At 38.7% G+C, this 25,456-nt stretch overlaps 1 protein-coding gene across 2 annotated transcripts in view; it reads right to left on the bottom strand.

Moving 5' to 3' along the window:
• Nucleotides 1–4,050: 4,050 nt before the first annotated feature.
• The window catches only part of LOC122827993 (phosphatidylethanolamine-binding protein 4), a 61,374-nt gene continuing 39,968 nt past the window's right edge, over nt 4,051–25,456 (bottom strand). The window contains exons 4-6 of one of the 2 annotated variants that reach the window (XM_044111173.1): nt 17,368–17,413; nt 15,702–15,815; nt 4,051–6,230 (exon numbers count right to left, since the gene is read on the bottom strand). In XM_044111173.1, the coding sequence (XP_043967108.1) occupies nt 6,139–6,230; nt 15,702–15,815; nt 17,368–17,413 (252 nt within the window). In that variant the 3' untranslated portion in view covers nt 4,051–6,138. The remainder of the gene's footprint in view (nt 6,231–15,701; nt 15,816–17,367; nt 17,414–25,456) is intronic. The other variant, XM_044111172.1, reaches the window with a different exon arrangement.

Genomic DNA, 25,456 nt, shown 5'->3' with positions numbered 1-25,456 from the left:
CAAGCGTGCCTCTTGTAGTAGCTAAGTACAGTCTGATCACTTTAGGTAAAGTAGAATGACAACAATAAAGTGTTTCTTACACAGCCCGATCTTTTTTGCAATACTCTGACCTAGACATGTTTTTTTCAAATGCATTCCCATCCATGATTGCCCACGATGAAAATATCTAAATTCAAAAAAATCCCCTAACCATATCAGGTTATCCCATAGTTTAAAGTTACAGTTTCAAATCTGTTAAGTATTTCTGTGTACTACCAATCAGCTGCCTGAGACACAGCTACTGAGTGTCTGTAAATATTTCTAGTCATAAAGAGCACAGATTTTTATGCTTTGAAAACTCAATTATACACCAGAGAACAGTTGTATTAAGGTAACACTGTTTAAACTACAGATGGCAAACTATGAGTGATGCATCTACTAAAGAGGCTGGCTAGAACTGCAAATAGTTTGGCCAGTTAACAGGCTACTGTCATATTTTCTTATAGCCCCAGTATAATTCTTAAAAAGCAGAACATCAAAAAGATATAATGTTCCTTGCATATGACAATCAAATTAAATTTAGTGGATATTTCTTTGACGTTCATGCTTGAATCTGAGTCAAAATAACAAGTGTTAATATATGTAACAGATAACTATATTCTGTATTATTTTGTGTGAGGCACAGTTGTACTTTTTGTTATTTTTTTTAGTTTTAATCAAAGCTAATGGATTACAATACAGTGAAAGCATCAAATTATTTGCATTTTTACCTCTATATGTGGGAAAAATCTAATTGCATTCAATGGCAATTGCATTCACGAGTTTAATCTAAAATGACCTCAAATCCTGGCTGGTCTTACTATTTTCATATGAATATATTTTTAGTATTGAATTTTGGCTACAGATTTGACTCATTATACTCCAACATGAAACAAAGATTCTTATTAAAACTGCACTTAAAATGTTAAAGCAACAAGACCATGCAAACAGCAGATAAAAGAAGAACTTGACCATATAAACCTTTGCAGAATAATCACATGGCTTCCATGTGTCGGTGTGTGTTTTAGGTCCTTAAAGTTGCTGCCTCATCTTCCTATTACTCTGTTTAAATAAACGTCTCTCGCTATCTGATCCATACTGTCACACAGACCTTCAAAAAACAGCGGTGTCCCCTGTCATGTTTATGGATGCAAACCATCAGAGAATCCCCAGGTGTGGCCTGGGACTCTCTGCACTGTGATGTTTTTCCTTGGGGAGGGGAAGAGTGTGTGTATCTCTGCGGTTGGAAAGTTGGCCACCCCGGCTGGAACACTTACCTGTTGCAGGCTTGTTTCCTTGACTGTGAGATGGGTTCACACGGGGGAGGGCCTTTATTGTTTGTCAATGGCTTGTGGCGTGACCTGGCTCAAAGCGCATCGCCGAGCTCTTTTGCATATTGGAATTCCATGGAAGCAGGGGCCCATTTTAAAGTGCTGTGGAAAACCTCCAAGGCATTATGGATGTATAGTCAAATTAGTTTTGTTTTTTTCTTTCCACATATAATCAAGATGGCTAAAATGATCCCATGTTGTTGGTGAAACGGCAACAAAAATAAACATACCCACCAGGTCTTAACAACTGAGCAAATACTGTTTCATTTTATATTGACTGAGTGCAATAAGTTCACCACTATTGGTTGTGTTTAGTTCAAACTAAACACAACCAATAAGTTGCTTAAAACGCGGACAACCAGCATAATCTACAACTTTATTCAGAACATAGAATGTAATAAAAATATGGAGAACAATATGCATTCAAAAATACTTAAATGATTGTACACTGTGGATTTTCTCCTCAATCTTCTGGTTCATTAATTTATCAGACATAAAGGGGATTTAAAGATGATAGCGGTCACATATGGTAAGAGATGTTGACATAAGTGTACATCTAAAAAAAATCTTAATATCATATAGTTCAGTATTTTTGTCACACATTTCAGAAAGTGAAACTCACTTAGATTACTTGACATAGAGGAAAACATTGTAGGTTTTCTATACTTGTAATTTTGATGATTATGGTGTATACATAATGAAAACCCAGAATTCAGTGCCTCAAAATTGTGACTATTATACAAGATCAATAAAATAGAATATTTTAAACAGGAATGTTAGACTTCTAAAGAGTATGTATATCTCTATATACTGAATACTTGGCTGGGGCTTCTTTTGCATAAATACCTTTATCAATGGGAAATGGGGGCAATCCTGTAACTCTGCTGAAGTGTATTGGAAGCCCAAGTAGCTCTGACATTGGCCTTCTGGTCATTAGTATTGTTGGGTCAGGTGTCTCTTGCCTCCCTCTTGATAGCACTATAGATTCTCTATCAGGTCAGGCCAGTTTGCTAACCAGTCAAGCAAATTTACACCATGGTTATTGAACCTTGGCAGTGTGGGCAGATGCCAAGTCCTGCTGGAAAATGAAATCAGCGTCTTCATAGATCTTGTCAGCAGCAGAAAACATGAAGTGCTTTAAGATATTAGGGTTGACTAGAAAACACAGTGAACCAACACCAGCAGATGATATGGCACGTCAAAACATCAGTGCCTGACCCAGAATGAGAGACCATTTCTAGGACACCAGTGCAGATGTATTTGATTTAATTGGTGTGAAACCATGAGTGTCCAATATTTAAGTCACAGAATGTTGGGTTTTAATTGTCCTAAGACATAAGCACCACGACTACAAGTAATAAAGGGCTCAAAGTATTTCAAACAAAATATTCGAAATACTTCGAACAATGAAACTGCTCGAGTTTCACTTTCTGAAATGAATGGCACAAAATATAACATTTTTTCCATGATATTTTATTTGTTTAGATGTACGTGTACACCAATTTGAAACAGTAATTATACCCATTGAACTCTTCCACATTTTCTTACATCACAGTAAAGTGTTGTGTAATTATCGACAGTGATTCAGGTTTTTTTTTGCTGTGCTCCACCCACTCTATTCTGATTCCTCGAAATAAAATGAAAGTATTAACAATGTCCTCAAAAACACATTTATATAGTAAATAGAGTCAATCTGTGTGTAATTCAAGCTTAGCCTCAACGCAGCTGACAGCCTACTTCATCAGCTAGACGACATTATTAGACAAACAGAATCATTAAGACCAACGAATAGGGCATAATGATACAATAAAGATGCTTTTCTTAAGCAGGAATAGGGGAACTGGTCAGAGTTGATAGGAAGATGAATGGAAGAGAAACAGGGAAATTCTGGAAGCAAACCTGTTAGAGGCTACAGAAGACCGGAGACTACTTCAAGAGGTTCACCTTTTAGGAGGACAATGACCCAAAAGAAGACAGAGCTATCTTTGAATGCTTTAGAGGAATAATTAATAATAATTAAAGTACATTTAACATTCACAGATGGAAAGCTGGTTGAGATAAATCCCAAAAGACTTCCTGCTGTGATTGCAACAAAGGGTCCTACAATATATTGGCTCAGTGGGGCTGAACACAAATGAACACAGTTTTCAATTTTTACACTACAAAGATTTTGAAAGTCTTGTATCATTTTCCCTCCACTTTGAAAATTACAAACTACTTTCTCTTTAAAACTCCACTGACAAACATTAAACTTTGTAGTTCTGACATGAAAAAAAAGGGAAAAGTAGGAATACATTTGCAAAACACTGTATGAATCAGGTGCTGAAACGGTACAGGTGCAGGTTACCCACATGTATCAAAGGTCTTAGGAGGAGAAGTGGTTTCTAAAGAGGCTAGGATTCGTCAAGACTTAATGGGCGTAGAATAAAAACCCTGTTTTTTCTACTGGAGTAGTAGCTTGTTAAATTATTGTTTGACAGTGTTGAGTTTTGTCCAGCAGCTGCAAACTTTGTGCATCAGATGCATATGCAGGGGTTCAGCAGGAATACGCACATAGCATAGCAGTGCAATGCTCTGTGTGGTATTTATTCAGGCACAAAATTATGAATTAGATTTGTATAACCACCGATGCTAGTCAAGTTTAATGAATGCAAAAGGAAACAAAGTACTTTTTGCACAAAACTAAAAATAAATAAATAAATAAAATTAGAGAAGTTTTCGGCCACACTTCTGCTGCAACTTTCCAATAGTTTCACCAGAAGACATGTTAAAGGTCATCTTCTTTATGGGTTTTTATATGATGGGATAAAAATATGTGCTTAGATAAAAAAAAAAGGAAACAGATTCAGTTACCCAGAAACATGGATGAGTGAAAGAAAAATTTAACTCTGAGACAGGACTCAAATCTCCTGAGGAATTCAAACTGCATCCAACATGTGCAGTTAGATATGGAAATATAAGCTGTATGAATATTAACTGATCAGATGTTCCTCTTACATACATTCTAGCACAACTCTCAACGTGCAGTAACTCAGAAATTCTCTGGTGAAATAACTCTTGGCATTATCTTGCATATTGGATCACTTTTTGCCAGTGAGACAACTGATCTGATTATAAAAATGTTAAAGTACGGTAATATTGACTTCATTAAAGGAAATCTTGAAAGCCTTATTCACATCATCAGGGAAAGTGAGAAGCTTATATACTCTCCAGGACTGAACTATAACTGTCAATTTTTATTAATCATAACATTTAACTCTTGACATTTGGAGTAAAAATAAACATGTTCGAGGAAACTGAACGGCAAAACCCAGCTGGTTTGGCAGGATATCTCTAAGACATAAAGGAGAAGGGAAAAAAATGCACAGTGCATTTGGAAGTGCACATCTTGGCATTTCAGTCTTGTACTGATGGATTCAAGTAGGTGTTTTTTGGAAGAATGCTCTCCTACTTGGCATGCTTCACAATGAGTGTGGAATTATCCTCCACTTGCCAGTTGTTAGAAATGTGATTTTATAAGTCAAATAAGACGAGCAAATCAAGGTCAGGAGCAACACTCGAACCGATGGGTACTTATCGTGCGTTCAAAAGCAGTGGGTTCTCTCGCTCACTGCAGACCCGTGTGGATTGTTTTGGTTGTTTTGTTTGTGAACTTGGGCGCTTTGACTGCTGAGTCTGAGAGGCAAACAAAGCACTTGCTGGACAATTGATCAATGATCTTCCAGAGTTCATGGAGAGGGCACATTGGGGGTTACCAAGGCTGGCTTATCCACCAAAGGCACAAAAGCCTCCTTTACCTGCTCCTGCCTATCCCACTGATGAGACACCAAACTAGGGTCAATGAAACCACCAACTAAAGATTGATCATCAGAACATCAAAGTCACTCATGTAAATCCACCCTTTTTCAGACATCTGGGGTATTGATACAAACACTCCCGGGAGGAGAGTTGCTGGTTAGAAACCAATATTCTTCATGGGGGTGGGGGACGGGACTCTGACCCATCCTCCTCAAAGACCTGTAAAATCTGTAGAGCATTTTAGTGTGGATGGGTTGAAAAGTTTACCCACACCATCCTCTGCAGACCTGCCAGGTGAGGCCCTTATGCAACTCTCTCAAGTTCAAAACAGGTTCATTGTCCTGAAGTTATACTGAAGACAAAACTCAGCAGCTGTTTATTCAGATAAACCAGATACCTGAAAGTAGCTCATTGTTTCCAGTCGGGGTGAGAGTGGTCAATGGAAATATGATAAACAATGACACAAACAGCAAGTTCCCTTAACTTGGTGCATGACAGGCCTGACAGCCCCTCCCCCTTGTCCTGTCACTCTAGAGTATTTTAGTTCAAGTTCCACTGCAGCATCCGGCTGAGCTGCGGTCTTAGTTTCACCTCCCACTTCCTTTTTTAGGCCCTGACGTGTTTCCGGCCCCTGAATTAGAATAACTCTTTCCACACTAAGTTGTGATATCAGGGCTGTCTTCCTTCTCTTGTCGTCTGTGTTCGGAAACTATTAAGAAATCCCCAGTGAAGTTGAAATCTATCTCCTGAATCCTTTGCTCCCAACCACGAGACCAGAGATACGGGGCAACATCAAAAACCCTTCAGCTAGAGCAACACAGAGAGGAAATATCTCTTGAACTCAACGATAAGATAGAAACTGGTGCAAGCTTTGAAGAATTTCTGCTGTTTAATGCACGGAAAGCAGGGAAACGGTACAAATGAAGAAATAGTTTAGTTTGTATAATTGTACTGTTGCATTCTTCTTCTGATAGAAGTATTTGAGCGTCCTTTAGTCCTTGAAGTTCTGGGTGAGAAACTGCAAGGCAGCCACTGGTTCCCCAAGCTTAAACCTTTCGACGAAGGCCTGAAAATCCCATTTACCTGGAGGTGCAGAAGACACAAAACACAGATTTTCATTAGCATTTAAGCAAAAGAATTGAGAGAAAAAAAAACTTAAGGTTTGCTTTCAGTCCAGCAAAACACTCCAGAAATGAGCTGTACTCTGAGTGCACTCTCTGGTGCATTACGAGAGCATTTCTTCTGACCACTTGGTCTGTGTTTAAGGGATCTGAGGCCTAACTGAGCAACACATGGCTCTGGGATGTGAGTCACTGAGAACAGCTCTGCTGAAAATAAAACATGTTGCTGTAATGATGGAGGTGGGAACGCAAGGACGTATTGGCAAGAAGATATGATTCAATCGCCTGGACTGTTTTTTTTCTCTTCCCTCCCCTTTTAAACAAACACCAGACGGCCATCCGGCTGGTATGACAATATCACTTCTAAGATTTTGACAACCACTGATTCCCTGCAGTTTTCCCTCCCTTAACAAAAATAAAAAAAAAAGAGGACAAATTCACAACTATGATTCCAAGAAGAAAACCCTGTGCGCTTTAAACTTGCAAACTTCAACAAATTCCACAAAGAAAGAGTGCATGTCTGCGTCTTCATATGTCTGCTTGTGCATCAGACAATGCTTTGATGCTCTGTACTGTAATCCAGGGAATCGGGGACATTCTGGTATTTCCATGTGTGCAGTAATTACACTAACAGCTGTTCAAGGATTGCCTTGGGAAGTTGAAAAAGCCAGCTTCTGAAATGGTCTAAATCCATAGAGAGAATAGACTCATATAGGGGTCAAATCTCAATATGCCTGGATTTAAAAAACCCACAAAAGTCACCTTTAACATCCTGCTTCGTCTGATATATACGGTGTCACTTTTCGGCCATCAGACAGCAGCATGCATTAGAAGCACACAATGATCAAGCATAAGATTATATAATCTCTGACAGGTGAAATGAGAGCCATTGATTATCTCTAATACCAAAATCTGTTAGTAGGTTGAGTATTGAAGATTTTAGATACCCTTCTACAAGTTTCTCCCAGTAGTTTACTGGACATTATGATTCATTCCTCCTGATAGAGCTGATGTGACTGAGTCAGGTTTGAAGGCTGCCTTTCTCTCACACACCGTTCAAGTGTGGTGGCTGCTACAGAAAAAAACTTTTTTGTTCTTATGCCAATTTGATTGAGGACATAATTTATTTGGAACACCACTTTTTAAGAAAGTTTTAAAGTTGGCCCAGCCTGAGAGATGTTACTGAAATATTTCCACATGGGTTTTCCTTTTTCATCACGTTACCTTTTGTGAAATGCTCCAGTCCTTCCTGCATCAAAACACTTTCACTTCATGACTCAGCCACCCCCTACTTCACAGTTTGGATTCTTATTTTTTTTTTTTTTTCAGGCTTGCAAACTTCCTATTTTTTCTTCCAAATATAACAATAATCTTTATTTCTAAACAATTCAGTTTTCAGTTTCATCAGACCACAGGACATGTCTTAATGAAAATTGTCCTTCTATGTATTTGGTGACATTAATCTTGCAGATTTTTTTTAAATCTTGTTTATAGAGAAATAGCTTATTCCTCATTGAGTGGCTCTATAGCTCATGTCTACACTGTATATAGGCACTCTCATCAATTCAATTCAATAATTTCAATTCAGCAAATTGAAATTATTTTGTTACTCCTGACTTAAGATAGTACAAATTCAGTCTGATTTGATGTTAAATTCTGGAGGGAAAAAGATTGTCTTTTTGTGTAGAGAAATAGGTTTAAACTATATTAAACAGCAGCTGTACAGTTCTCAAAGTGGATGAATTAGAAGCAGAATGTTTGAACAAGGATTTGAGCAAATTTGACAAGTGAGACTGTTACTGGCTACACGACTGCATTAGAGCATCTTCAAAACTGCAGCTATTCCTATTGGAAAATAGATTTGCAAACAGCTCAGACAAAAACACACAATAAAAAAAAAATAATTAGTCCAATTTTGAGCAGGCAAAAACGTCCAGAGCAGAAAAACTTATGGTTTTTGTTCTGCTAAGCAGAACAGTAGCAACAGGAGACACAAATAAAACTAATATCAAGGTTATGGACAAATAAGCATTCCAGGCAGTGACACAAAACATCCAACCAATGAAACTTTTAAAAAAGGACCATCATTTCTGAGCTGAGACCTGAAACAGAAGTAAAGATATTGTTTTTATTGTTGCAACAATATCTGAATAAAACAAAATTCAAGCACCCCAATCTATATCACCAGCACCATCCATCTGTGAGGGTTTAGCAGGAACCCACCTTGAGCTGCTAGGTCTTATTGAAAAATAAGTTAATGCTGATTCTGATGGAAAGGTGTCAGAATACACAGTTCATTGTAGTTTGATGCTACATAGCTCCAGATTAGTAAGCATGCTCCTACTGACCCCTTGTTCTTCACTGAAGCAACGTCTTTTAACTAATAATAATATTGAACATGATTAAATTATACACAGTAGGCATGCAAAAGACGCATTGACATACAAAATAAAAATAAAAGAAAAAAACATTTAAGGGAAAGAAAGATGCAAGAGTTATTTTTCTTTCTATTTCTACATGAATCTTTAGCTTGAACTGATAGTGTAGAAGTAAAATAGCTGCAACAATGTCAAAGCGAGTTACTTGTCCTTTATTTTATTTTTTATGTATATATCTTCTATTCTATTGTTGTGTACTTTTACATCATGTTGATAGCTGGGTGCACGTGCATTATCTGAGGAACACGTTACACCCAGTTGCACTACAGGTAGAAAAACCTGCCGACATCTTGTTGCCTGACCCCGCGTCACACATTCAGGGATCTTCTGAAGTCCATCCCTCCACAGGTCAGGGTTGTTTAAACAGAAAAGAATATAATAACACACTATTATTCAGTTGGTCATAATATTATGCCTGATTGATGTAGCCCGCCATTAACAAAGGCACAAATCGGAAGACTTAATCGATATTAGATATATTCTACATGTTATATTTTTAATGTAATCATTAGTTCCTTTAGAGATCTTTGAAAAATAAGCAGAATTTTCATTGTGGAGAGATACCTAAACCATTTTTTTCCCCAACCTGTCACACTTTTTTTGTTTCAAAACCTGACACTTCCATGTGGCTGTGAGTTCGGGTCAGGTTCTGAGCTCAGCTGGGGGAAGGAGGATGAATAATAACTGGGAGATGAGCAGATGAGTACCTGAATCTCAGCAGGTCATCTCTGTGAACGAAGACTGCCAGCAGGGAGGCCACCAATAATCATGAGAGGGCAATGGAGTCAAGTGACCTGTCTGCATTAAAGGGCATGGCCTCAGCAGACCCTTTTGGGTCTGTGCTTCAGTCTCAGATAATGCACCGCCTCTGCAGATCCCCAAACTCCTAGGCATGTCCACAACGAGGTCGCTCACCCCCCAGCTACTGCAAAAGGGGAGACAGCTCGGAGATGAACTTTACATATAATACTGGAACATATCTGACATGTCATGTTGTAGATTCCACTATTATGACAATGAAGCAAAAATACTTTTTTTTTTTTTTTATCTGCGTTTTTGTTTTCTTGCCTTACAGCGGTGTTAGGCAACATTTTCTCTAAAAAGTACTGGAGTCAAAGTTAGGCAGCGACTGTCAGACTCTGCACACATAATCCTGTCTAAAGCTGTGCAATCATTGGGGCTCATTCCAAAACGAAGTAAAATTCTCAGTATCCGCTGCTATCGCACTGGTTGGTACCTTGCAAATGTCTAGACTTACAAGTGACCCTAAAATAGGCTGGTGCTTGTTTGTAGTGCAGAGACACGTTTCCGCCTCTCCCATCTGCACACTCATGGAAAGGACAGATAGTGTGGGACCTGAGGGCGATGTTAACGTCTTCCTGCCTCTCCTTTTGTTTCCACCTTGCATCTCTGCCTGGGTATGGCAGAAAGATCAGGACCGCTGCGAGGTGACAGAGAACTGCTACATTTAGTGGTGTGGGCGGTGTCCCTGTTAAACCTCTTACACTGTCTCAGATATACTCAAAATCCAGTAATCTTTTTTTCTCGCAGAAAAGTCAAAGGAGCCATATCAGAGTAAGAGCCTGACTGAGGTTTTTCTTATAAAAATAGATGCAGGAGTTATTGCAGAATTTATTTTCAGGATGAGGAACTTTGTTGCTGCCGGGATTCAGCCACAAGACAATATCTCTGGATGTGTGGAAAACCGCTAGAGAGGGATTAACCAGGGAAAACTCAACATGCCTGTTGATTTTAACACGCAATGTGTTGCAAGCTTAATGCTGTAGATTGTTAGATCTGCGAGGTGAACAAGTTTAATTTTCCAGGGAATACCCAAATCACCAGACCTAAAGTTGTTTTTACATTAAAATAACCCCCAAAACATCAAACTGGTCAATATGAACAAGCATAGAAACTCCAAAATTCTACTGTTCAACATAAATCTAAGCAAATAGGGATGCATTTTCCATTATATCAAACTGTATTTCATACAGTACTTAGGACATTAGTACAATTAATGGCAACAATACTGAGCCTACCAATTGCTTAAAAAGTAAAAACTGAAAAAAAAAGCTTAATTTTTTTAGTATATACATTTACAATTTTTCTAAGTTTCTTATTGTGACATAATTCAAACGCAATAAATTATTAATTCATCTACTAACAAATTAGTTACATGTGCATGATTTTGTATTGTAACTGGGTAGCTGTGATCTTGTAGTGGGCTTGCAAAAGAGACAAACCTGGTCAAATAAAGTACAATGGGTTGTATACAAATTATGAATTCTTAAGTAAACGTTAGGTTGCCTTCCCTGGGTTTTCTAACTACTGCAGGTTGTCTTTGAAAGCCTTTCCTCAACAGATCTTATCACTTAAAGATGCCAATCAAGAAATTTAAATAGATCTGTGCACAACACTTGCAATTGTCAACAAGTGCATCTCACCAGAAATGGAACTAGGAACACAACGTTCCTCCAAAACTGATAGGAAACGCGGAGACGAGGCTGCCAGGAGGGCTGTGGCAGCACTGAAAGAGCAGCAGGACTCCCTGGCAAAGACTGGCTGTTCATAACATTTGACAACAATCTCTAACATGCACTGTATGTCTGGGCTTAGGGGCAAATTTTCAGAACCAAGTTGTCTTCAATGAAAAAAAGAAAAGAAAAAAGAATCCACCAAAAATGTTGGAGCCCTGCTAGAGTAAAAAAGATCAATTCACTCATTGTGACATGAGATAAACATCCTGTGATGTTTTGATGACACCAAAGATGCAGCCTGAGCTACAACAAAGCAATTTTGATTGAAGGATCTTCACGTGTTCTAGTGATCCAATCAAACCCCAGATCTAAATCCAACTGTAAATCTTAAAAATTTATATTCACAGACTCACACAGACATGCTGAAAAAAAACCACAGGACAATGTTCATGTAGAGAGACTGAATACAGATGTTTGCCACAGTTGTCAAATTTTTTATTTCCAAAAATAATAATACTTTCCTTTTCACAACTGCACGTTACTTGTTCAACTACCTCATTAAATCCCAGAAAAAATAAGAATGTAAAAGTCCAATGAGAAAGAATGCCTTCCAGGGCACCCTAAAAGCCACAAAATAGTATTTTTAAAAAGTTAAGTTTAACTTGTAACACATTAATAACCTATTTCCCCATGTTTTTAGTGTATGTAATTTAATCTTGTGTACTACTTTCTCATTTGAAAAAGAAGTGAAAGTTCTGATTTGACCTAAAATGATCAAGTTTTATAGGGATGCACATATTTGTGCAGATCAGCTATAGTGAAATGATGTCCTTGCTCTTAAATGCAAGTGCTAAAAAACGTAAAGCTAAGGATTACTCTATATGCTTTTGATAAATGTTTCAGATCAAAGCTCGTGAGTTGAAAGACTTAAAACCTTTAAACCAAACCTGTCAATTTCAAGATGTCAAGATGTCACTTTAAAGCAGCTGACTCCAGCCTAAAACTTGGGCCTGCTATAGCAACCAAATCCTGGCTCTCTTGACTCCTCACAGCTCTGATTAATGGTAGAGGCTGTGGGTGGGTGGTAGACATGGATCTGCCCATTACCACACTACAACATTGCAAATGGCTTCAATTACTGCGGAGTGTGCTGAGCTGGCAGTACAGACTCTGGGAAGCAAGATGAGCAACGTGTAGGATCCAGCAGCTAACTCCTCTCTGATCCATTCTTTTACACAACGTGATCGTCACCCTTGTTTTTACAATCCATCAGAAATAAACGAAGGAAAAAGCGACTGCGGGATTCAAAACAATGTATTATTTATGAGTTTCTATTTTCCTCAAGCAAATAATCTCGAACCGTTTTTGAGACTGGTAGGTCTGGACATTTAGAGTGGCTGCTAAGGTCAGGAGACGGACGGCTGGATGTGTGAAGAGTGTATGCGGAGTGTATCGTGTAAACCGAAACAACACTAGGCAGCCGCTCTCAAGGCCTCGGGTTTTCCCTCCCGGCATTGTAACACTGTTTCCCCCGACAAACTGACATGTCGGCACCGAACAGTAGCAGGACATAATAAGGGCTTGCCAAGTGCCTGACAAGTATCATGAGGGCTTAAGCGCCCACGCCTGCGCCCCCGTCTCCACCCCCTACCCTGGCACGGGCAGTCTCCAGTCAGGGACAGCCTTCCTGAGCCAGAGCAATGGGGATTCCCTAGGATAACGCCCCTGTGCCCAGTGCCAGGATTGCAGCCCCCTGTAGATCCTTATGTAACAAACCAGCTGTCTCCATCAGTTCACTGACCCACATTCATAACCTTAACCCTGGAGGCAAAGCAGACTCCCACGGTTTTTCACAACAGCCCCTGCTCCACCTCTAATTGTTCAGTCCCTTCTGGCCAGTACGTATTACTAAACTGATGGTCAGAGATGAAAAGAAGCGAGACGGCAAATCAGAAATAAAATTGAGTCAATGACTCCACTGCTGGAAGTGGAAAACGATCATTAGGAGTCCTCCACCCACGACTAAATGCTCTCCTTCACAAATCACGTCAATTAATGTCATCGGTTATGAAGAATCCTCTGTGTGTCATACCACATGGAGGGAGGACAGATGCTAATAAGTGAACATACTTAACGGAGGTGGTGGGAGACATGGGATTCCCTCTGTTCTTCTTGTCTTAGTGTGCATACTGAGCACATGGTCGTGAAGGCCAATGACAATACAGCAGGTAAAATAGAAAGACACATTAAAAACCAAATACAGGTGCATCCATCCATTTTTTTGTACACCCGTGTCCCTAGTGGGGTGCCTATCTCCAGCAGGTGTATCTTGTTAGGATATAGTTGAAAAGTTAATTTGTTTCAGCACCTTTATTCAAAAGTAAAACTTGGGCAATTTATCAATTACACTCAAACAGATATATTTCAAAAGTTTATTTCTGCAAATTTGATTTAAGAAGAAACAATGTATGAGTTTGTAGGCTTTAGCTGGCATGTTTTACCATCTGGACCATGACTCAAGACATCCAAAGTCATCCCTGTACCAAAGTGTTCTGTAACATCTTGTCTTAATGGTTACTGCCCAGCCACACTCACTCCTGTCTTTAAAAGTGCTTTGAAAGGCTGGCGACGACACATCTGAAGCAAACCATCAATGCGGACTCACAATATTATGTATACAGGTGGAACCGGTTCACACCGACTCCATCCTGACCCAGCAGGCCCACTTCCATACAGAGAATAAGAACTCCTATGTGAGGCTGAACTTCAGTTCTGCATTTAACACCATTTTCCCACCAGAAACTGGTGTCCAAGTTGGCTAAACGAGAAGTACCCAATGCGTTAAGAGTGACTTAACAAAAGCAATGCCACAGTAGTTGTCCATTTTCTTGAGATACGGTAGGTGGTGCTCTTAAAGTAAAGACTCCAGCTGGACTCCATATCTGGTGAAACTGCCACAAACCTTTCAATGAGCTTTGCACATTTTCTTTCCACTCCACTTTCCAGTAGTATGTTTCTTATCCACACTCTCTGAACAACCAGCATCTTTTGAAAAGACTGTTTTTGGCTTTCCAAAGCACAATAAAGACTCTCATCTGGACAGCTGGTAAGTAAGCGCTCACTGCTATGATTGTGTCTTTTAGAAAAGTTTTCTTTCAAAAGTGTTGAATAATAAAATTTTCTGGCAAATTAAATTTTTTAATTACTCTAATACACTCTATAATACACTATAGTTAAATGATAGACCTATATGAGTTTTACATTTTGAACTGAATCATTTAAAATAATTTACCTTCTTAATGATCTGAGATGTGATCCCATCGCTCTCTTTATATGAACAGTTATTCTCCCAAAAACTGACCCTTCAAATGGAACATTTGATTATCTAAGAGTGAATTCCTTAATCAAATTTCCCTTGAATAGATTTTGCAGAAGAGAGGAAGTGCGACAACGGGAGTTAAACTCATACAGTAGATTAAGGATGGGTGGATCCGCTAACTGCAATTGCTTCAAAATTGGAGTGGTGGGGAGTGGGGGGTCAGACTATTTGTATTTTTTTTCTTTTATTACAAACATTATATTTGAAACATTCCGTTTTAAGAATGTGATGAAGGTTTACTGAAAATTACCCAAATGTGACTTCGCTGTAGCACAAATACAAAAAAAAAGTTCATCTGTTCTGACATTTCTTTCCCCAAAACTTTAAACATCAAACACACCTCAGCCTAATGTGCTTGGACTGTTTGCTGACAAAGCTGTCAAAACTTCAAACAGCAGAGACTGGCAGCTCCACTTGTTCTCCGGCGCCGCGCTTGAAAGTCTCCAACCGCCCCGATCTCCCCTCAAATCATCAACTGTGACCCGAGTAGAACAGACAGGGAGACACGCCTCCCGCGAGCTGCTGTGCTGTTCATCTGAGCGCTGTTTCTCACCTTCCCACTGACTTCAGACAGTGGGAAAGTTATTTTAGAACAAGAAAGAAAACAAAAGCTCTGCAGCACAAACAAGACTGACTTCTGAGACAAACAAACAAAGATATGGTAATGATATCAACAATAATTAATGATTAAATTGAACCATTCGTTCACGTGTACTGACACCGCTGATTGGGGATTTCGGGTTTACCGACACACAGCCAGGCGGACTCATGCAGGTGTGCGTGGGAGCCAGTAATACTCGTCTTGACCTGGTGGGCAATACCACAGCCGCAGACTCGCTCACTAACCTCATTAACATTTTCTTTGTTGGGTTCATACACCCGCACAAAAACTGCCCACCAAAAATAACTCCAAATGATGCAATAAAACCTTACAATTGTGAGAACAGACAAAACAAGTCTACTGATGTGTCTGATCCACGTTTCTTTCATCAAGGGAAAGAAAGACTTATTGTGGTTACTATGAGAGGAAATGAGGAGCTTGAGTGTCTTGCTGTAACCTTCAGTAAGAAAAGGTTAGAATTTACAGTGTTTTTAATTGTAGATCACATTTCTGCGATCTAGAGATGCAGAGCGATTACCACGGGAAGACTCCTTTTCAGTGAGTGATATCTTTGTGTGAGGAGGCTGCTCAAATAACATGAACTGGTAACGGTGGAAACCAGTCTTCTGCGGCGGCGTCGGTGGATGGTAATCTGCAAAACAAAGAACCAGAATCATGAGAGCTGGCAATGCTGAGCTGCTGTATCGACTATAAGTCATTAAAAACCCTGGCATGGATTGCCTTTTTTTATTTTTTGTAGATGGCATTACACTAATAGCAGCCGTATATCCATAAAACTCTGACCCTGAATTGTGTGCAATTTTCTCGTACTCGTGTTTTGGCTAATGGCTGTGTAAATATTCTCATATACATGCTAGTGCATTTAAGAGATGCTGCCTGACTAAATTATTTTATAATACAAAATAATAAGTTGAAACTAAATCTACTGTAAAGAATGGTTAAGAAAAAAAAGGAGCAGCAAAATGCTTCAGCATATGCATTTAAAAATCAAAATAGTTAGTGTATGACTGTCAAATTTTCTGTTACTACAAATAAAATCACCAGCCAGTTTATCATTCAAAAATAATGTAGAAGCATTAAAAAAGGAGACATGATTCCTGTATCTTGTGCAATTATTTGTTTAATTTAAGTAATTAGGATGTAATGAATGCTGCCTATACAGTTGCGGGAATGCTAGAGCTGCAGCTCAAAAATGTACTTAATTTATTTTTCTCATTTAGTTAAAATAAAACTTTAACTGATATAAAAGAAATGACGCAATAAAACACATTGATATATTTTTCAAACAAAAAGAGAGGGGTAAGCTAATTATTTTGTTCTTGGTTATGTGTGAACATGTTTTCTCTGACCTTCTGATTGCTTGCTATTTTATTTTTGAAAACCAATTTGAAGTAAATCAAATCAAGTTTTTTTTCTTTTACAATTAAAACCCCAAACATGCTTGCTGAAAAAAAATTTAATATTACAATTGATTGAATAGAAAAGACAATTTTACTTCAGATATGTTCACCTTCAGAAAGCTATTTCCATGTTCTGTTCAGAATATGCTCTCAGAAAACACCAGCAGATACCATGGCACGCCAAATTATCTCTCACTGTGGAAATGTCACAGTGGACATCAAGCAACATGGATGGACTTTGTGAATATCCTTCAAACTCCTGAAATCGTTTCAAGGCATTGGTCACCTGTGTTATTTTTGTCAATTTTTTTCTTGGCTTTTATTTGATTTTTGTTCTTGGCATTTTTTTTTTAAAACAATTATTAATTTATTTTTAATCATTTTGCATTGCTGTTTCTACTGTTTCATGGTTAGTCTTGTGTAGTTTTTGTTAGGGTTATTGTGTACACCTTTGTTAAGCTATGTCTTTTCAAACATGTACAAATAGTCTTGAACTGATTTCCACTAAACCTTCTTTCTTCCACTTAACTTTCTATTTAAATCATTAGATATATAATTCTGTGAGAAGCCAGCTTCTTTCTTGAGGGTCATCATTCAGGCAGAGGTTGTCAATGACTGTCAAGTCAGCAGTCTTCCTTTGTGTAGACCAGAAACTGAACTAGAATCTCATCTACAGTTTTTATGAAATGTAACCCACAAAATGTATTAATAGAAACTTTAAATAATCTCTTTCCTTTTTTTTCAACTTGAATAACTGCAATAGATTCATTTTTCCAGTCTTACCAGTAAGAGTCATTCCTTGCATTTCTCCTTTCTCCAGTGAGTAGCCCTGGTAAAGCAAGCACATAGTCAGTCAGGTAAATCACAAACAAAAAGTGTTCCTACAAACTAATGCATAGGTACTAAATGGTGTTAAATGTTGTTTGAAATATAAAAATCTATTTACTCGAAGCTCTTCTGCAGGATAGCATCACAATTTGTTTGGTTAATGTAAGTCAAACACACAAGAGATGTTGTTAAATCAATGTCTAAAAATTAAGGAACAAACTGCAGACAGAAGACAGTTTCCTTGCACATTAAACCAGTGAGAGGATTTCCAATTTCCCATATTATTAATTGTATATTAATCTCCTGTTGCCTAGAAACAGACATCTTATTACCATAGCAGAAGCTCAGGTAAATTTCATAAGCCTTTTAGATAAATTTAGTTTTTTTTACCATGTAATTGTCATGTTGAACTCCCTTTTTCTTAGGAAACACACAGAGAATAAGGCCATTCACACAGCAAAAATTACACACAGACACGTTTGTTTAATAAACTTGGGTATTTACTACATGATGGCTGCATCCTTGAGTGGGAGGAAAATGACTAAATATGTTGTCTGTGAAATGGCCCCAAACCCACTTGAAGCAAGAATGGAAGTCCCCATCACAAACGAGGAGTGTGTGGTCTGAGCACCTATTAGTGTCCTCGTTTCTCTGCACACAGGCTCCCCCTACAGGGGAACCAAGGTGGTGTGTTACTAGACAGCAATCTGGGACAAAAGATGGACTATAGAAGAATGTTTCCCTCGTTTTTCTTCCGTTTAAATTGACATTTTGGTTTACTTGATGACTTCTAATCAAATGGAACATAGTTTATATTGAGAACAGAAAAAATATTTTGCTTCTCTTAAAGTAGATGGACTAAACAAACTAATATTACAGTATAAACAGAACAGCAACGTCGACTTTATAATTGTGGTAATGGAGCAACTGTGTTTATTTATTTTTTTTTTTTTAGGATTAGTGATTTTACATATTTGTAAAGATAAACACATACACAAATTGAAACATTTCACATGGAAAATCGACATTTCATTAATTTTTATTTTATGATTTCTAATCACATTTTGTACAGAAGACAAAAATATGATTTTGGCAGATATAAAGACAGTCATCACATCATGACACATGCTGAAACCTTGTATTAAAAATCATACAGTTGTAATTCAGTTACGGTACTTCCAAATCTATTGGCCTTATAACTTTGATCAACATCAGCAGAGCTCAAATCAGCCTGCAAGTGTTACTGAGGATTTCATCAGTACTCAAGCATGTGCCCCTCATTGTGCTCCATCTTATCTATAATCCCATAACGGCTGTTGAGGATGTTTCACAGAAAGTATTAAGTGTTTACTCCGACTGATACAATTCAGAAGATTAGCTTCAGCTGTGAGTATCTTCATCCACAGATCAGTGTGAAAAAAATTGCTTTATTTAGAAACAGCAAGAGTCCTGCAGCCTGCAGGATCCAAACCCATCGCCATAGCAACAGGTAGTCAACATTTTCCCACATCTTAATGCTCAGCTCTCGCTCGTTTTCCCTGGCACCCCTTGGCCTTTTAATTTCAGTAAAGAACATGGAGTTTAAATAACAGCAAATGAATACAACATTGAATTTTTGCCAATTAATGGAAGACAAGTCTATAGCAGGCAGCCGAAATACATCTTTACTTATTCTGATAGTCATAAGACTTCAAAATAAATTGCAGAAAATGTTGCATTTTATTTATGTTTAGCCAAGCTTGATTTGAGAGTGAAGGACTCTGTATGACACTGTGATTTCATGGGCGACGGTCTCTGGGGTCTTCGCTGTGGGGTGTAATATTCCCAGAGTCTGATAAAAATCTACTGATTTGTTGTTTATATTTAAAACAAATGTTTTCATTTTTCATTCATGACTCAGGTATATGGATATAATGTGGGTGTATAAATTTTAGGCTCAAAATGTATCAATGAAGGGCAAGGCCATTAATTAAAATTCGTACTTAAAAATGATTACCTAAGTTATCACTCATGCAGACTATTTGACTTTAATTAAATGTGTTGTGTTCTTTGTCTTAAATAAAACTGATTTTATACATGTAAAAAAAAAATAAAGAGACAAAACAAACAAATGGGCACTGAAATATTTGTTTAAATACTGCCTTAATTTTACATGTCAATAATAAAAAAAGAAAAACTGGCTGAAACATTCTCTCTCCATCTTCTTTTTATTGTATTCACTGTCTGATTATTTCATGTTAAACCCAGACACACCCAGGCATAAAAGGGGTGGGAGGAATTGTCCTCTAAAATGAACAACAGAGGTTTTTTGCCAGTTGGAGGACGTCGAAGATAATCTTTTAAAGTGATCTTTATGGGTCTATTGTGTAAAAAAAAACACACACACACCCTAATACTAAGCAAGCAATTATGGAAAACAGAAGGGAAGACCTCTAGCCCAACACCAAGCCTGGAACTAATTATGTTCTGCAGTTTCAGAGACTTTATTCATTAGTTCAGACAATATTTTTGTTTTGGCATCCAAAAAAATCTGCTATGCAAAGTATGCTCCAGATGATTTATACTTTAAAATGATGTGCAAACCATGTCTTCTCAGGACAACATCTGATTCGACAAATAATCTGAATGACTGAACATCCCTGCAGCAATCAGTGAGAAAAGTAAAAAGGTTTCCTTTCATATTTATAAAAAAAAACAACAACAAAAAAACAAAGTAAGCAAAGTAGTCTTTTAATTTCAAATCCTGCACATTTTTTATTTTTTTATTTTTGCACCTACATCTATTTTCAAACTCACTCCTGCCAGGCTGTTGAATTGATCCTGTTTGAGATTCAAGAATATCTATTGCTGGACTTGTACCAAAAGCAAAACACCATCCTGGAATATCTCAAAAGGGTTGAAAACAAAAGTAGTGAAGCAGTGTGTCTCAGGCCTTGGACACTGTAGGGCAGGTTCAGGTCTTATATTCACATTCATTGTTTTACACACAGCAGTCTGCTGCCAAAAGATGTGTTGAGCTGCGAAAGCATCAATGTGGTATACATTGGGCTATACCAGTAAACTGTTCAATACGACTCACTGTAAAACACTGGGATTTGAGTGACTAAATGAAGATATGGCAAACACATGACACAAATATGTTTCTGAGAAAAGTTGGCACACAACAGAGGCTGAGTAGTATCATAGTTGTCTTACAATTCAAGGTTGTAGAAATGATTTCAGTTTCCTCCAGTCACATGTTGATGTGCCCCTGGTTGCCTATTGTGTATTGGTGCATAAATTTGTGCATTTGTGAATGTAAATTGGTGAATGTGAATGCAGTGTAAAGCATTTGAGTGGTCAGTAGGACCGGAAAGGAGGTACATGAATTCAGAACATTTACATGGATTTAATCATGTTTTAAATGTAGAGCAAATTCACCTATTCATGATTTGTTTTGTACAACATGTCTAAAATATTTAAAGAAGATGTAGCTTGAGAAGCTGAAATACTCAGACACAATGCTAATTGACACGCTATTGACTGGTGTTTGGAAAACAGCCAATCCAAGAGTGCCATTTGTTTTTTTTTCATAGTGCTGATTGGTTGTTCTCCCAGGAGCAGAGATAAGGAAGTTGATGTTAGCTTCTACAATACTGCCAAAACAGTTGTTTCAAAGTCCACATTAATGCATATTGCAGTTTCTGCTACAGCTATTAAAATAGAGGGCGTGTCTTGTATTTCATGATCTCAGCTCTTTGCAGGTGATTGTAATCCCTAACCTCTGCAGATATTAGGTTCCACTGTACCAGGATGAAGGGTACAAAAATACAGGGGTGGAGAACATTACATTTACAAAAGTGTTACAGTCTAGTTTTATTTGTTATGATTTTATCCTTAATGATCTCGACATTAAAACCCAAACAGTTTTACACACTCCAACTGCTTTTAAACTCCCATCCATCCATCCATCCATTTTCTTTACACCCTTCTTCCCTAAATGGGGTCGGGAGGGTTGCTGGTGCCCATCTCCAGCTGCGTCCCGGGCGAGAGGCGGGGTACACCCTGGACAGGTCGCCAGTCTGTCGCAGGGCAACACAAAGACTTACAAGACAAACAACCATGCACACACACACTCACACCTAGGGAGAATTTAGAGAGCCCAATTAACCTGACAGTCATGTTTTTGGACTGTGGGAGGAAGCCGGAGAACCCGGAGAGAACCCACACATGCACAGGGAGAACATGCAAACTCCATGCAGAAAGATCCCTGGCCGGGAATCGAACCCAGGACCTTCTTGCTGCAAGGCAACAGCTCTACCAACTGCGCCACTGTGCAGCCCTCTTTTAAACTCCCAAGTATTTAAAAGCCACATTGATCAAAATGTAGGTTGGACTGTTGTGACTTGCAGCAGACCTCAAACTTTTTATCCACTAAGCTGACTGAAAACAGAGACTCTATTTCAGGGGTCTCAAACTCCAGTCCTCAAGGGCCGCAGTCCTGCAACTTTTAGATGTGCCTCTGCTGCACCACACCTGAATAGAATAATTAGGTCATTAGCAAGGTTCTGGAGAACTGATCTACACAAGGAGGAGGTAATTAAGCTGTTTCATTCCAGTGTTTAGTACACATCTAAAAACTGCAGGGCAGCGGCACTTGAGGACTGGAGTTTGAGACCCCAGCTCTACTTAGTGTGGCAAGAGAATAAATAATGTTATAACTGGGTTGTTTCTGCAACGATTAATAGCACTTGTGTGTTGATTCTCTGGCACTGGCGTGTACATTCGGTATATGTGGCATTTCAGAGTTTTGCCACCGATTTTAAACATGTGATCAAACGTGATCAGAGGGGGTTAGCTTAACAAACTGTAAGTTTGCATCGCCTCTGGAAAAACTGGAATCCAGTTGCTCTACTTTCACCATTGAAAAAGCAGCTATGTTGGGCTCAACACACAACAGAAAGCGTATTCATTTGGAAATTGCCTTCGAGATGACAAAGCTCTTGCAAGCTGTTGTACATCTGACCCAGACCTCTGAGCCGCTAGAGATGAGCAATCAGGGAAAACAGTACCATAGAGTCAAATATGAAAGAGAGCATTACAAAAAAAAAAGAGATTGAATCTATGCTTCGTGGGTTATTTTAAAGATTTTCTTCTCCCAAAAGATCTATTTCTTAGTCTATATTCTGTTTTGTGTAGGTGCAGCCTGTTCATATACCACTGTTGTGTCTCCAGCTGTGGTGTTACACACATTTCATCCTGCCTCAGTTGCTCATTGCAGCAAAGCTTGCTTTTATGTCTTACTGACTGTTTCACACTCTGACTTGAACAAAGGTAAAAGATCTCAAACAACCTACACAATATGAGCAATGAATAATGCTGAAAGTCTAGAAAAAGCTACATGGCAAGCCTTTTTTTATGGGTCACGTAACATCCTGACACTGTATTCAGGAGCAGTTTCAGGACCAATACTTAAAATACAGCAGATATAATGAGTAAGATTTCTAGGAACATAATTTGTGACAGGCGTAAATTATGAGGCACGCACAGCTAGTCTTTGGGTGGGTAGCAAGGTAATGTTTCTTCCTGTATGAAAATAAACTAAATACGTTACATGACTTGGTAAAAAGCCTCAGTCCAAGGCCGGAGGATGAGTGGTGTGTTTGTATAATGTGTCAACATAACTTCCGTTAGGAATCCTCCGACACAAGCCAGTAGGTAGGAGTCCACGAAGAGGCGGTGGGTGGGTGCAGGGTGCGATTTCAGCAGGAATACCCACTTGCCCAAGAACCCTTCTCTTTCTTTGTGTGGGTGCGTGCTTCCCTTTGTCAGCAAGAGTTACTCATGCACCTCCTTGAATATCCACCACTTCTCCCTCCCTTGCTTAGCCTGTAAACCCACACCTACGACAATCAGCACCCACGTCCTTCTAATGCAGTTCTCAGAGCATCATTCTCCCTTTTACTTGCAGTCAGGCTAACAGACGGGGAGAGAGAGCATGACAGATGGTGTTCACAGCTCTATTTCTGAGGCTGGACTTGTACTGCCACAGCCACCCCCCACTATCCACCCCCCCTCGCCTATTCCGCTCAAGCCAAGTGCTTATGACTACCTCCTCTTCTTCCTCGCTGCAATCAGCCCATTCATTTGCAGGGTTATTGTCAATTAATAGTCTGTGTACTGAGAAGAAACCTCGGGGCATGTGGGTTAAACACTGATGATGACAGAGAGAAATCGTGGGACTTTCTTTTAATGATAAAATGACAAAGTGAAGTTTTATTATCATAAATTTACAAGCACAACATGCTAGTCGAAACTGCCTGAAGATATCCACAACTTCTTCAACCGAAAACGTGTGATTGAATGTCATTTCTCTGTCATGTTGCAACTGAGTGCACTTAGAGCACAGGACTTTCTAGTCTTATCTCTTCAGCTTCTCATTGTGAGATCTACACACATCCATACGTTTAACAGTGTTTCAGAGGAGTTCGATGATATCCTTGTGGTTCTGCTTAAATTCAAGCCCACAAACACGGAATCCTAAAGAAAACTACCCAGTTATGAGAGTCGTCACCAGGTGCACAATTTCTTAAGTATAGCTCACCCACTGATGTAGAGTCACAGAAAGGTATAATATTATGACAGGTGTTATTAGAGCTGGTAACAACTAAAGGAGTTTCAAAGTCGACGGCTAGTATGTACTTGCAAAGAGTATGTATATTGTTCCTGACAGCTTTTCAGATGGTCACGTGTCTGTGGGTATTATGGGTTGCAGTCCCAGAAACATCAATAATTGTTGGATATCACACTCCATGTGCCATAAATTGATGGACTGCATGCAAATAATTGTGACTTGTGAAAGTATTCTTACTCCTTGAGCTTTCTGTCTCATCTTGTCTCATATTTCCTCACAACTTTAACGTCTGCCACAGGGAATTTTGTGAAAGCCAAACATAACATATGTCACGTGTGAAGTCGGAGAAGGATTTTCCGACTTTATATACAGTTTTTATTTGTTTTAATTGTTTTTCTTATTTTTAATGTACTGTTTGTTTTATGGGACTACAGATGGAAATGATCATTTTGCTAAATCCACTATATTTAAGACAACACTGTACATTTATAAATGTGCACTGTCACACTTGAAAAAAATCAATCAGACAATCAATCAATCAAATTTGTAAAGTACTCTGCTGGGCTCCACTTTATTAGGGCTGCTTTGCATGTGTTTCCACTACTGTTTTTATTCAACCTGGCACCCACCTTTTTAGGTATCTGGCTGGTAAACATGAGTAGGGCTGATTAGGTACTCCATGGTAAATAACTACCGCCATCTTCTAAATTAATAAATACTGTTCTTCTTCCTGCCACATCCACGGCATCCGCAGCATTTGAAATCTCAGAACAATCCCAACAGCAACAGCAACAGCAACAGTTCCCTCTTCTTCTGTTGTCTCAGAAAAATGACGACTCATGTTGCACAGTTGTGAAGCACAATTATGTGAAGCACAGCTGCATGCGTTATAGGGTTCGTGGAAACACAACTTCCAAGAAGAGCGGAGCGAAGCTGGGTGGAGCGGAGCAGCCAAAGTAGAGCCAGTGGAAAGGGCCATTAGAGAACGTTAGTTACAAACAGCAGCATGAAGACCAAGAAACACAGCAGGCAGGAAAGGGAGAAAGTTGTGTATAAAGCTAAAGCAGGGTTAGTTTCTAACACAATATTCCAAGCTTTGAACATCACACAGAGGTCTGTTCTATTGCATGTCTGAAAATGGAAAGACGGAGGCAGAACTGTCAAAGCTCCCTGTCTTTTACTTGTTACACAGACATGAGCACATCTTCCTGATCCCATTGTCCCTTCATTGGTTCCTTTTTGAATCACATAATGAATTTCAAAATCCCAATGTTAGCCTATAAAAGACTAAGTAGTTGTGCTCCTCCATACCTTCCTAATTATTATATAGATTTGCTGATTATTGATATATCTGCATTCTATGACTCTGAATGCATTTTGAACAGTACATCGCTCCTAGATTTTTCTCACAAACTTCATCCATTTTTAAAT

This window comes from Gambusia affinis, linkage group LG03, assembly GCF_019740435.1.
Source record: "Gambusia affinis linkage group LG03, SWU_Gaff_1.0, whole genome shotgun sequence".
NCBI classification, from domain to species: domain Eukaryota; kingdom Metazoa; phylum Chordata; class Actinopteri; order Cyprinodontiformes; family Poeciliidae; genus Gambusia; species Gambusia affinis.
Note: the sequence above shows the minus strand (reverse complement) of the source record. Positions and strands in the feature narration are given on the sequence as shown.